Source organism: Megalopta genalis, chromosome 1 (assembly GCF_051020955.1).
Source record: "Megalopta genalis isolate 19385.01 chromosome 1, iyMegGena1_principal, whole genome shotgun sequence".
Classification (NCBI taxonomy): domain Eukaryota; kingdom Metazoa; phylum Arthropoda; class Insecta; order Hymenoptera; family Halictidae; genus Megalopta; species Megalopta genalis.
Genome location: NC_135013.1, coordinates 46755084 through 46768991, shown reverse-complemented (window position 1 = coordinate 46768991; position 13908 = coordinate 46755084). Strand labels below are relative to the sequence as shown.

Here is a 13908-nt window from a genome sequence, read left to right as displayed (position 1 = left end):
CTATTTCGCACGAATTTGAATCGAAATCGTGTGTTTCGCATGATATTGAAGTTAAATCGTTTGTTTCGTGTGGATTTAAAGCTAATTCGTGTATTTCGCATGAATCTGAAGCTAAATTGTTCATTAGGCATGAATTTGAAGCTAAATTGTTCATTTCGCATTAATTTGAAGCTAAATCGATCTATTGAAATCGCTGTTTCGCACGAATTTGAATCGAAATCGTGTGTTTCGCATGATATTGAAGTTAAATTGTTCATTTGGCATGAATTTGAAGCTAAATCGTTTGTTTAAAATCGCTATTTCGTACGAATTTGAGTCGAAATCGTGTATTTCGCATGATATTGACACTAAATCGTTTGTCTCGCGTGGATTTGAAGCAAATTCGTGTATTTCGCATGAATCTGAAGCTAAATTGTTCATTTCGCATGAATTTGAAGCTAAATCGTTTGTTTCGTGCGGATTTAAAGCTAATTCGTGTATTTCGCATGAATCTGAAGCTAAATTGTTCATTTCGCATGAATTTGAAGCTAAATCGTTTGTATAAAATCGCTATTTCGTACGAATTTGAATCGAAATCGTGTGTTTCGTATGATATTGAAGTTATATCGTTTGTTTCGTGTGGATTTAAAGCTAATTCGTGTATTTCGCATGAATCTGAAGCTAAATTGTTCATTTGGCATGAATTTGAAGCTAAATTGTTCATTTGGCATGAATTTGAAGTTAAATCGTTTGTTTCTATTGGATTTAAAGCTAAATCGTGCAATTCTCATGAATTTGAAGCTAAATTGTACATTTCGCATGAATTTGAAGCTAAATCGTTTGTTTAAAATCGCGATTTCGTACGAATTTGAGTCGAAATCGTATTTTCGCATGATATTGACGCTAAATCGTTTGTCTCCCGTGGATTTGAAGCAAATTCGTGTATTTCGCATGAATCAGAAGTTAAATTGTTCATTTCGCATGAATTTGAAGCAAAATCGTTTGTTTCGTGTGGATTTAAAGCTAATTCGTGTATTTCGCATGAATCTGAAACTAAATTGTTCATATCGCATGAATTTGAATCTAAATCGTTTGTTTAAAATCGCTATTTCGTACGAATTTGAGTCGAAATCGTGTATTTCGTATGATATTGACGCTAAATCGTTTGTCTCGCGTGGATTTGAAGCAAATTCGTGTATTTCGCATGAATCAGAAGCTAAATTGCTCGTTTCGCATGAATTTGAAGCTAAATCGTGTGTTTCGCATGATATTGAAGTTAAATTGTTCATTTGGCATGAATTTGAAGCTAAATCGTTTGTTTAAAATCGCTATTTCGTACGAATTTGAGTCGAAATCGTGTATTTCGCATGATATTGACGCTAAATCGTTTGTCTCGCGTGGATTTGAAGCTAATCCGTGTATTTCGCATGAATCTGACGCTAAATTCTTCATTTCGCATGAATTTGAATCTAAATCGTTTGTTTATTACCGCTATTTTGCACGAATTTGAATCGAAATCGTGTTTTTGGCATGATATTGAAGTTAAATCGTTTGTTTCTATTGGATTTAAAGCTAAATCGTGCAATTCTCATGAATTTGAAGCTAAATTGTTCATTTCGCATGAATATGAAGCTATATAGTTTGATTAAAATCGCGTATTTCGCACAGATTTGAATCGAAATCGTGTATTTCGCATGATATTGACGCTAAGTCGTTTTTCTCGCGTGGATTTGGAGATAATTCGTGAATTTCGCATGAATCTGGAGTTAAATTTTTCATTCCGCATGAATTTGAAGCTAAATCGTTTGTTTCGCATGAATTTAAAACTAATTCGTGAATTTCACATGAATCTGAAGCTAAATTGTTCATTTCGCATGAATTTGAAGTTAAATCGTTTGTTTTTATTGGATTTAAAGCTAAATCGTGCAATTCTCGTGAACTTGAAGCTAAATTGTTCATTTCGCTTGAATATGAAGCTATATCGTTTGTTTAAAATCGCGTATTTCGCACGAATTTGAATCGATATCGTGTATTTCTCATGATATTGACGCTAAGTCGTTTTTCTCGCACGAATTTGAATCCAAATCGTGTATTTCGCATGATATTGACGCTAAAGCGTTTGTCTCGCGTGGATTTGGATCTAATTTGTGTATTTCGCATGAATTTGAAGCTAAATTGTTCATTTCGCATGAATTTGAAGCGAAATCGTTTGTTGAAAATCACGTATTTCGCACGAATTTGAATCGAAATCGTGTTTTTCGCATGATAGTGAAGTTAAATCGTGTGTTTCGGTTGGATTTAAAGCTAAATCGTGCAATGCGCATGAATCTGACGCCAAACTGTTCATTTCGCATGAATATGAAGCTAAATCGTTTGTTTCGCGTGAATTTAAAGCTAATTTGTGCATTTCGCACGAATATGAAGCGAAATCGTGTATATCGCATGATATTGAAGTTAAATCGTTTGTTTTGCGTGGATTTAAAGCTAAATCGTGCAGTTGGCATGTATTTGAAGCTAAATTGTTCATTTCGCATTAATTTGAAGCTAAATCGTTCGTTTAAAAGCGCAATTTTGCACGAGTTTGAATCGACGTCGTGTGTTTCGCATGATATTGAAGTTAAATCGTTTGTTTCGACTGTATTTAAAGCTAAATCGTGCAATTCTCATGAATTTGAAGCTAAATTGTTCATTTCGCATGAATATGAAGCTATATCGTTTGTTTAAAATCGCTAGTTCGCACGAATTTGAATCGAAATCGTGTTTTTCGCATGATATTGAAGTTAAATCGTTTGTTTCTATTGGATTTAAAGCTAAATCGTGCAATTCTCATGAATTTGAAGCTAAATCGTTCATCTAAAATCGCACGAATTTGAAGCAAAATCGCGTATATCGCATGATATTGAAGTTTAATCGTTTGTTTCGCGTGAATTTAAAGCTAATTCGTGTATTTCGAATGAATCTGGAGCTAAATTGTACATTCCGCATGAATTTGACGCTAAATCGTTTGTTTCGTCTGGATTTAAAGCTAAATCGTGCAATTCACATGTATTTGAATCTAAATTATTCATTCCGCATGAATTTGAAGCTAAATCGTTTGTTTCGCCTGGATTTAAAGCTAAATCGTGCAATTCACATGTATTTGAAGCTAAATTGTTCATTTCGCATGAATTTGATGCTATATCGTTTGTTGAAAATCGCTATTTCGCACGAATTTGAATCGAGATCGTGTTTTTCGCGTGATAGTGAAGTTAAATCGTTTGTTTCCCTTGGATTTAAAGCTAAATCGTGCAATTCGCATGAATCTGACGCTAAATTGTTCATTTCGCATGAATATGAAGCTAAATCGTTTGTTTCGCGTGAATTTAAAGCTAATTTGTGCATTTCGCACGAATTTGAAGAGAAATCGTGTATATCGCATGATATTGAAGATAAATCGTTTGTTTCGCGTGAATTTAAAGCTATTTCGTGTATTTCGCATAAATCTGTAGCTAAATTGTTCATTTCGCTTGAATTTGAAGCTAAATCGTTTGTTTAAAATCACGTATTTCGCACACATTTGAATCGAAATCGTGTTTTTCGCATGATAGTGAAGTTAAATCGTTTGTTTCGGTTGGATTTAAAGCTAAATCGTGCAATTCGCATGAATCTGACGATAAATTGTTCATTTCGCATGAATATGAAGCTAAATCGTTTGTTGAAAATCGCGTATTTCGCACGAATTTGAATCGAAATCGTGTTTTTCGCATGATAGTGAAGTTAAATCGTTTGTTTCGGTTGGATTTAAAGCTAAATCGTGCAATTCGCATGAATCTGACGATAAATTGTTCATTTCGCATGAATATGATGCTAAATCGTTTGTTTCGCGTGAATTTAAAGCTAATTTGTGCATTTCGCACAAATTTGAAGCGAAATCGTGTATATCGCATGATATTGAAGTTAAATCGTTTGTTTCGCGTGAATTTAAAGCTATTTCGTGTATTTCGCATGAATCTGTAGCTAAATTGTTCATTTCGCATGAATTTGAAGCTAAATCGTTTGTTTAAAATCGCTATTTTGCACGAATTTGAATCGACATCGTGTGTTTCGCATGGATTTGAAGCTAACTCGTTTGTTTCGCCAGCATTTGAAGCTATTTCATTTAAACCGCAGGTATTTGAAGGTAAATCATTTGTTTCGCATGGATTTGAAGCTAAACCTTCTACTTCGCATTGATTTGAAGCTAAATCATGTGTTTCGCATGGATTTGATGCTAACTCGTTTTTTTCGCCTGCATTTGAAGCTATATCACTTATATCGCAAGTATCTGAAGCTAAATCATTGGTTTTTCATGGATTTGAATCTAAGCCTTCTACTTCGCATTGATTTGAAGATAAATCATGTGTTTCGCATGGATTTGAATCTAACTCTTTTGTTTAGCTTATAGTTGAAGCTAAATCATGTACGTCGCAATTATTGGAAGCTAAATCATTTGTTTCGCATGGATATGAAGCTAAAACTTCTACTTCGCATTGATTTGAAGATAAATCATGTGTTTCGCATGGATTTGAAGCTAGCTCGTTTGTTTCGCTTATAGTTGAACTAAATCATGTACGTCGCAATTATTGGAAGCTAAATCATTTGTTTCGCATGGATTTGAACCTAAAGCTTCTACTTCGCTTTGATTTGAAGATAAATCATGTGTTTCGCATGGATTTGAAGCTAGCTCGTTTGTTTCGCAAGTATTTGATGCTAAATCGTTTGTTTCGAATGGATTTGAAGCTGAGCCTCCTACTCCGCATTGATTTCAAGCTAAGTCATGTGTTTCGCATGGATTTGACGCTAACTCGTTTCTTTCGCATGCAGTTGAAGCTAAATCATTTATATCACAAGAATTTGAAGCTAAATCATTCGTATCGCATGGATTTGAATATAAAACTTTTTCTTCGCATTGATTTGAATCTAAATCATGTGTTTCGCATGCATTTGTAGAGAAATCATTTATGTCGCAATTATTTGAAGCTAAATCCTTTGTTTCGCATGGATTTGAAGCGAAGCCTTCTACTTCACATTGATTTGAAGCTTAATCATGTCTTTCGCATGGATTTGAAGCTAACTCGTTTGTTTCGCACACAGTTGAAGCTAAATCATCAATATCGCAAGCATTTCAATGTAAACCATTTGCTTCGCATTGATTTGATGCAAAGCCTTCTACTTCGCATTGATTTGAAGCTAACTCATTTGATTCGCATGGATTTGAAGCTTACTCGATTGTTTCGCCTGCATTTGAAACTATTTCATTTATATTGCAAGTATGTGAAGCTAAATCATTTGTTTCGCATGGATTTGAAGCTAAACCTTCCACTTCGCATTGACTCGAAGTCAAATCATGTGTTTCGTATGCATTTGAAGCATAATCATGTGTTTCGCGTGGATTTGAATCTAACTCTATTGTTTCGCATCCAGTTGAAGCTAAATCATTTACGTCGCAACTATTTGAAGCTAAATCATTTGTATCGCATGGATTTGAAGCTAAAGCTTCAAATTCGAATTGATTTGAAGATAAATCATTTGTTTCGCATGGATTTGAATCTAACTCTTTTGTTTCGCTTATAGTTGAAGCTAAATCATGTACGTCGCAATTATTGGAAGCTAAATCATTTGTTTCGCATGGATTTGAAGCTAAAGCTTCTACTTCGCATTGATTTGAAGATAAATCATGTGTTTCGCATGGATTTGAAGCTAGCTCGTTTGCTTCGCATTCAGATGAAGCTAAATCATTTATATCGCAAGTATTCGATTGTTTCGCCTACGTTCGAAGCTATATAACTTATATTCGCAAGTGTTTGATAATAAATCATTCGTTTCGCATGGATTTGAAGCTAAGCCTTCTACTCCGCATTGATTTGAATCTTAGTTATGTGCTTAGCGTGGATTTGAATCCAACTCGTTTGTTTCGCACGCATTTGAATATATTTCATTTATGTAGCAAGTATTTGAAACAAAAGTCATTTGTTTCGCATGGATTTGAAGCTAATCCTTCTACGTCCCATTGATTTGAAGCTAAATCACGGGTTTCGCGTGGATTAGAAGCTAACTTGTTTGTTTTGCATGCACTTGAAGCTAAATCATTTATATCGCAAGTATGTGGAGCTAAATGATTTGTTTCTTATGTATTTGAAGATAAACCATTTGCTTCGCATTGATTTGATGATAAGCCTTCTAATTCGCATTGACTTGAAGTTAAATCATGTGTCTCCCTTGGATTTTAAGCTAACTCGTTTGTTTCGCATGCAGTTGAAGCTGAATCATGTATATCACAAATATTTGAAGCTGAACCATTTGTTTCGAATGAATATTAAGCTAAACAATGTGTTTCGCACGAACTTAAATCTAAATCATGTGTTTCGCATGGATTTGAAGCTAACTCGTTTGTTTCGCCAGCATTTGAAGCTATTTCATTTAAACCGCAGGTATTTGAAGGTAAATCATTTGTTTCGCATGGATTTGAAGCTAAACCTTCTACTTCGCATTGATTTGAAGCTAAATCATGTGTTTCGCATGGATTTGATGCTAACTCGTTTTTTTCGCCTGCATTTGAAGCTATATCACTGTTCCGTCCTTCCACGGAATTTCGGGCCGCATCGGCTCGGCTTTCTCTGGGACGAATTCCCTTTTCCTTCCACCCCCCCCCCCCCCCAAAAAGAAGAAAAAACATTTATTGACGGGAATGCTCCGACTCAACGAGGCGAGTTGCCCGTCCGTCAGCGAGCGACGTGCCATTGACAAAAGGTAGCGTCCGTTAGGTTTCTAAGGTCGTGGATGCCATAACTTTCCTTCCGGCAATGAAAACATTTACACCCTTTAAACAAGGTACGCCTTCATAGGCAGCATTTTTTATGACGGGCTAGTACGCATCGCTTCGGTCGCCGTCCAGGGTTTTTGCTACCTGCGGTACTGCGTGCTACGTCATCTCCGCATCCCCTTCCATCGCATCAATGTCCACTCAATTTCCAGTATTCGATCCACGAACCAGTATATAAGCTCAAACCCGAGGCAAAGGCCAGTCTTCACTCGATAGTCAGCATCACCTTAGTCTTCAAGCAGTCGTCAGTTTCAGTTCATAACCTCAATCGTAATCATTCTTGTTTAGTGACACATTCTAAACCAAATATTTGTCCCTTTCTATTCAAACGGACAAAAATATTGCTCCACTCCGTCGCGCAGCGGACTCGGCTTTACAACCCGAAGGATAATTAATATCGCGGAGTTGCAATATCGGGTGTGAACACGACGCCCCCAAACATTGGTCCTTCGAGCCGGATTGTGTCTTCGTGAATCCTTCAACGGACACCGACGACGCAACCAACAACCAGCAACTAGCAACCAGTCCAACAACATTCAAGCTGACCAACACACGGTCAGGAACGTCTTCGCATCGAAAAGGTAGGCTCTTACATTGCATCGCCAATTCCTATTTTGCGTTCCATCCCTCCAAATAATGGCTTCACAAGAAATATCGCTCAGCACTCTACGACGTAAGCGTGGTAACATAATCGGCCAAATCACGGCTCTCACAAAGATTCTCGACAACTCGGAAGACCCCAATAATTACAACGAATCCCTCATCACCGAATATCTAGATGGACTCCGTAAGGCTTGGGAACGATTCGACGACATCCAATTAGACATAGAGATGCTAGATCACTCAGAAGAATCGCGTCGATTCGAAATTCAGGGCTCTTATTACGCCGTAACAGCCCGCGCGAAACAAATGATTCGAAACAACGAGCAAATACACACGCGTACCCACTGCCCCGGATCACCATTCACGACGGTTTCGGCCCCGATGGCCATCAAGCTTCCAGAAATGCGATTACCGACATTCGACGGAACACTAGAGAATTGGACATCATTTTACGACCTATTCTCATCAATGATCGACCGCAACGAAGACCTGACCCCTGTTCAAAAGTTACAATATCTTCGATCGACGCTCACGGGGAAGGCTGCCGCGTGCATCCAATCATTGCAAACTACAGATGTAAACTACCTAGATGCAATAGAGACATTAAAGGACAAATTCGACTGCCCACGTAAAACCATCTTACGACACTGCGATGCCATTCGAGACATTCCAGCCCTATCTAAAGATAGTCCAGAAGCGATCGGGGACCTTCTCGATACCTTAAACCAACATCTGCGCGCATTGAAAAACCTCGGGGAACCGATCGAAACCTGGAATTCACTCTTGATCTCAATCATCATTTCCAAGGTACATCCCGATACAGTTCTACAATGGGAGCTCACGCTCGCGGACAAAAAGATGCCACCATACACACATCTAATCAACTTCTTAAGAAAACGCGCAAACTGCTCATCGAATTCAGTCGCCAAATCTAACGCGAATCCGGTAAACCGTCACATTCTACCGACCATGCATACCAAGAGCCCTATCGCAAGAATTCCGCGGGCACAAATATATTTAACATCAACCCCACAATGTACAATCTGCAACGGCCCACACACGGTGCGCGAGTGCGAAACGTTCATTCAGGCCTCTCCCACCACGCGATACAAAACCGTAACCACCAAATCGCTGTGCCACAACTGCTTAAGATCTGGTCACTCCACTCAAACATGTAGATCGTCATTCAACTGCCGTATTTGCAACCAACGGCACCACACCCTCTTACACCAACAAGGAGACCCAGATAATCGGCATTTCAACACTTCGTCGAGTTCACCCACACGCGATAAAACCACACACAGCAAAGATACTTCCGAGCACGAGCAATCATCGATATCGCCATGACTAACTCCTCAAAAGGGGTCAACGGGAACGGGTATCCAAAATGCCTTCATTGTGGATTCCCATACGAACGAGCTACTCGTGACGGCAATAGTACACACAAAAAACAACTCAAATCAATCAATTCCGTGCCGGACTCTGATCGACACTTGCTCAACCACCATCTTCATCACGCAAGATCTGTCGAAAAGGCTGGCATTACCTCAAAGGCGGTGTTCAATTCCCGTCGGGGCACTCGACTCACTAAACACGGTGGTACAACATACAGTCAAGGCCACCATTCAATCAAGACTAAACAATTATCATCGAACATTAACGTTTTTAGTCGTCCCAACCATCGCCACATCAATTCCTAGCGACCAGATCGATCAGACAGTTCTAGAAATCCCAAAAAACCTCAAACTGGCAGATCCGACGTTCCATCGTCCAGCCCCAATCGACATGCTGTTGGGTGCTGGCACAGCATTATCCATTCTAAGTGTAGGTCAAATCCATCTTTAAAACCACATCATCCAGACCTATACCTTCAAAAGACAATGCTAGGTTGGGTAATCGGGGGGAGCGCACCCTCACTCCAACAAAATCAAAGGGCGTCATGCCACGCCAACATTACTCCCAACACTATGCTACAATGCGACCTCACCCGATTTTGGGAGTTAGAGGACGGTCCACAAACACGTCACTACTCAGACGCGGAAACGGCGTGCGAGGAAAACTTCAAACGCACTATCACACGGAACGTAGAAGGAAGGTACATAGTGGCCCTTCCATTCAACCAACACAAGACGAAACTGGGGGAATCCAAATCCATAGCCCATAAACGACTAATGTTCCTCGAACGAAAATTACACCGGGATCCAGCATTAACCATCCAATACAAGGCGGTTCTCAACGACTATCTTGCACAGGGTCACATGTCACAAGTACCAGACAACAATGAGGGATGTTACCTCCCGCACCACGGTGTGATCAAACTCTCCAGTCAAACAACGAAACTCCGCGTGGTTTTCGACGGATCCGCAGCCACCAGCACCGGTCTGTCCCTCAACGACGCCCTACACACCGGACCCAAATTACAGGACGACCTCCTCTATATCCTGCTTAGATTCCGCACGCATCAGTACGTCATCACCGGTGACATCGAAAAGATGTACAGGCAGTTCCTGGTCCGTCCAGAGAATAGGAAATACCAACAAATACTCTGGCGTGATGACGACGGCGAAATCAAAACTTATCAATTAAACACCGTTACATTCGGATTATCAGCGGCTCCTTACTTAGCTATACGATGCCTAACACAACTGGCAGAGGACGAAGGTCATCGTTTCAACCACGCGTCCAACATTATCAAACGGGATTTTTACGTAGACGATCTGCTAACCGGAACCACGACAATAGAAGAGGCCATTTCACTGCGAAATGACCTCACATCGCTTCTCAACTCGGCAGGACTGCACATGCGACAATGGGCATCGAACGACAGATGTCTATTAGAGGGTCTAACCGAAGAACATATCAACAAACAAATTCACCTGGGCGACTCCTCCGTCATCAAGACTCTGGGAATAGTCTGGAATTCAACACACGACTCCATCACATACACCGTTAAACCGATCGTTCACACAACTTGTGTCACCAAACGCGTGATAAGTTCTGAAATAGCAAGGATCTATGACCCACTGGGCTTATTGGGACCAGTTATCATCGTCGCGAAACTCCTTCTACAAGAGCTCTGGACCCTAAAAATAGACTGGGACGAATCCTTGCCGATGACTATCCACGCGAAATGGCTGCAGTATTACACCAAACTTCCTTTGCTAAACGATGTACGCTTTCAACGGAAGGTCATCATTTCATCCGCGACCACACTAGAACTCCACGGATTCTGCGACGCAAGCGAGAAGGCATACGGCGCTTGTGTGTACCTTCGATCTTGCAACACTGACGGCGGCACACTCGTGGAACTTTTTGCATCAAAATCCAGAGTCGCACCATTAAAAACCCAATCGATACCCCGACTCGAATTATGCGGAGCAGTATTACTCGCCGGGCTCATGAACACCATCATAAAGGCACTACACATACCGGTTGAACACATCCACTTCTGGACAGATTCCACTATAGTCCTTCACTGGCTACATTCCTCCCCTCACTCTTTAAAAACCTTTGTAGCAAATCGAGTCGCAGAAATACAATCAACCACAACCATCATGAACTGGCATCATGTCAAATCTCTAGACAATCCAGCCGATTTATTATCACGAGGTCAAGGAATTGAAGAGTTCGTGCAACCATCCATCTGGCAACACGGGCCGCACTGGCTTCGGCAAGGGTCAACACATTGGCCCCATTGGGAACCAACGCCACCCGCTGATGATCCGGAGAGTAAGAGAGCAATGTGCATGGCAACAACTCCTGCCACAATCGACACGAGCATCCTCGAACGATACTCATCATGGGAGAAGCTGGTGCGAGTAATCGCACTATGTCGAAGATGGAAGCCAGGACTGATCGTTCGAGGGAGTTTGACGGTTGCAGAACTCTCACAATCAAGGGCCGTCATTATCAAATTATTACAACGAACCTATCTCAAGGCAGAAATAGACAGACTTCAGCGTGAAATCAACCCGCACCTAAGCAGCAAACTAGCAAAACTAAACCCATTTCTGGATCAGGATGGCATTCTACGAGTAGGAGGTCGCCTGCACAATTCGACCCTAAGCAACTCTCAGAAGCATCCAATTATTCTTCCCAAGTCTCATATCACAACGTGCATCATCATGTCCGAACATAGGAGCCTATTACATGCTGGAGCGCAAACCACTCTGTACTCGTTGAGGCGTACATATTGGCTAATAGACGGCAGGAATCAAGTTTGGAAGACAATCCACGGGTGCGTGCGCTGTCGCAGAGCAAACCCTCCACCCGTGGAATACCTCATGGGTAGTCTACCAAGAGAGAGGGTCATAGAGTCACGTCCATTCACCAACGTAGGCGTCGGCTACTGCGGACCGTTTTTCGTGAAGGAGCGGCAACACCGAAACCGCGGACGCATCAAGGTCTACGTGGCAGTTTTCGTGTGTTTCGCTACAAGGGCCGTTCATCTGGAATTAGTGAGCGATTTGACCAGCGAAGCATTCATCGCGGCGTTACAGCGATTCATCGGGAGACGCGGGCTTTGCGCAAATTTATATTCCGACAATGGATCCAATTTCAAGGGGGCGGCCAATGAATTACGCGAACTCCGAGATTTATTGCGTTCTGACGATCATCGAGACCGGGTCGTAACATTTTTAGCCAAACGAGCCATCAATTGGCACTTTATACCACCACAAGCACCACATTTCGGGGGTCTGTGGGAAGCCGCGGTGTAATCGTTCAAACATCATTTTAAACGCGTCGTAGGTGTTGAACTGTTCACATTCGAAAACCTAAACACCCTAATCATAAACATCGAAGCCATCCTTAATTCGCGACCCCTCACTCCTATATCTTCCGATCCTACCGACCTCCTCGCGTTGACTCCCGGACATTTCCTGATTCGTGATGCTCTCACGAACCTACGCGAACGCGATTTGGGGGATACCAATCCAAATCGACTATCCGTATGGCAGCGTATCCAGCAGCTTAAACAACAGTTCTGGAAACGCTGGAGCCGGGAATACCTAAACGAGTTAACGAGCCGAAATAAATGGACCAGAGGACAACATCCGATCACCGAAGGTACGCTTGTCCTCCGGGAAGACAACGTGCCCTCGATGCAATGGCCTCTAGGACGCGTCCTCAAAACCCACCCCGGATCCGACGGCATTATTCGAGCCGTCACAGTGAAGACCGCCACGAACGTGTTCGATCGCAGCGTGAAGAAACTAGTACCCCTATTTCATCAACCGGAGGAGCACCGCCGAAATGAGCATACGACATCTATAAACAACCAGTAGTCAAAGACTCTCACACCGTTCTTCTTGTATAAGTCCGTCATATCGAAGCCTTTTACTGTACTGCATCACTGTAGGTTTATCATGTCTATTTAGCCCTTATCTACGTATCGTTCACGAACCTAATCGCACATATAACTTGATCGGTACCCTCTCAACGGGGGGAGTATGTTCCGTCCTTCCACGGAATTTCGGGCCGCATCGGCTCGGCTTTCTCTGGGACGAATTCCCTTTTCCTTCCACCCCCCCCCCCCCCAAAAAGAAGAAAAAACATTTATTGACGGGAATGCTCCGACTCAACGAGGCGAGTTGCCCGTCCGTCAGCGAGCGACGTGCCATTGACAAAAGGTAGCGTCCGTTAGGTTTCTAAGGTCGTGGATGCCATAACTTTCCTTCCGGCAATGAAAACATTTACACCCTTTAAACAAGGTACGCCTTCATAGGCAGCATTTTTTATGACGGGCTAGTACGCATCGCTTCGGTCGCCGTCCAGGGTTTTTGCTACCTGCGGTACTGCGTGCTACGTCATCTCCGCATCCCCTTCCATCGCATCAATGTCCACTCAATTTCCAGTATTCGATCCACGAACCAGTATATAAGCTCAAACCCGAGGCAAAGGCCAGTCTTCACTCGATAGTCAGCATCACCTTAGTCTTCAAGCAGTCGTCAGTTTCAGTTCATAACCTCAATCGTGATCATTCTTGTTTAGTGACACATTCTAAACCAAATATTTGTCCCTTTCTATTCAAACGGACAAAAATATTGCTCCACTCCGTCGCGCAGCGGACTCGGCTTTACAACCCGAAGGATAATTAATATCGCGGAGTCGCAATATCGGGTGTGAAAACGACGCCTACAAACAATCACTTATATTCGCAAGTCTTTGATAATAAATCATTCGTTTGGCATGGATTTGAAGCTAAGCCTTCTACTTCGCATTGATTTGAAGCTAAATCATGTGTTTCGCATGGATTTGAAGCTAACTCATTTGTTTCGCCTGCATTTGAAGCTATATCACTTATATTCGCAAGTATTTGAAGCTAACTCAATCGTTTCACATGGATTTGAAGCTAAGCCTTCTACTTCGCATTGATTTGAAGCTAAATCATGTGTTTGTCATGAATTTGAAGCTAAGCCTTCTACTTCGCATTGATTTGAATTTAAATCATGTGTTTCCGTTTGATTTGAAGCTAAATCGTGTAT

At 41.5% G+C, this 13908-nt stretch overlaps 1 protein-coding gene across 1 annotated transcript; it reads left to right on the top strand.

Annotated features, from left to right (window-relative positions):
• Positions 1–9390: 9390 nt before the first annotated feature.
• Positions 9391–12141, top strand: LOC143263875 (uncharacterized). Its single transcript, XM_076528806.1, has one exon. It carries the CDS (start codon positions 9391–9393, stop codon positions 12139–12141), a length of 2751 nt encoding a protein of 916 aa, XP_076384921.1.
• Positions 12142–13908: the final 1767 nt, after the last annotated feature.

Excerpts from the sequence above, each read along its gene's own strand:
- LOC143263875 (XM_076528806.1), top strand. The coding sequence starts at position 9,391 with ATGCTACAATGCGACCTCACCCGATTTTGGGAGTTAGAGGACGGTCCA.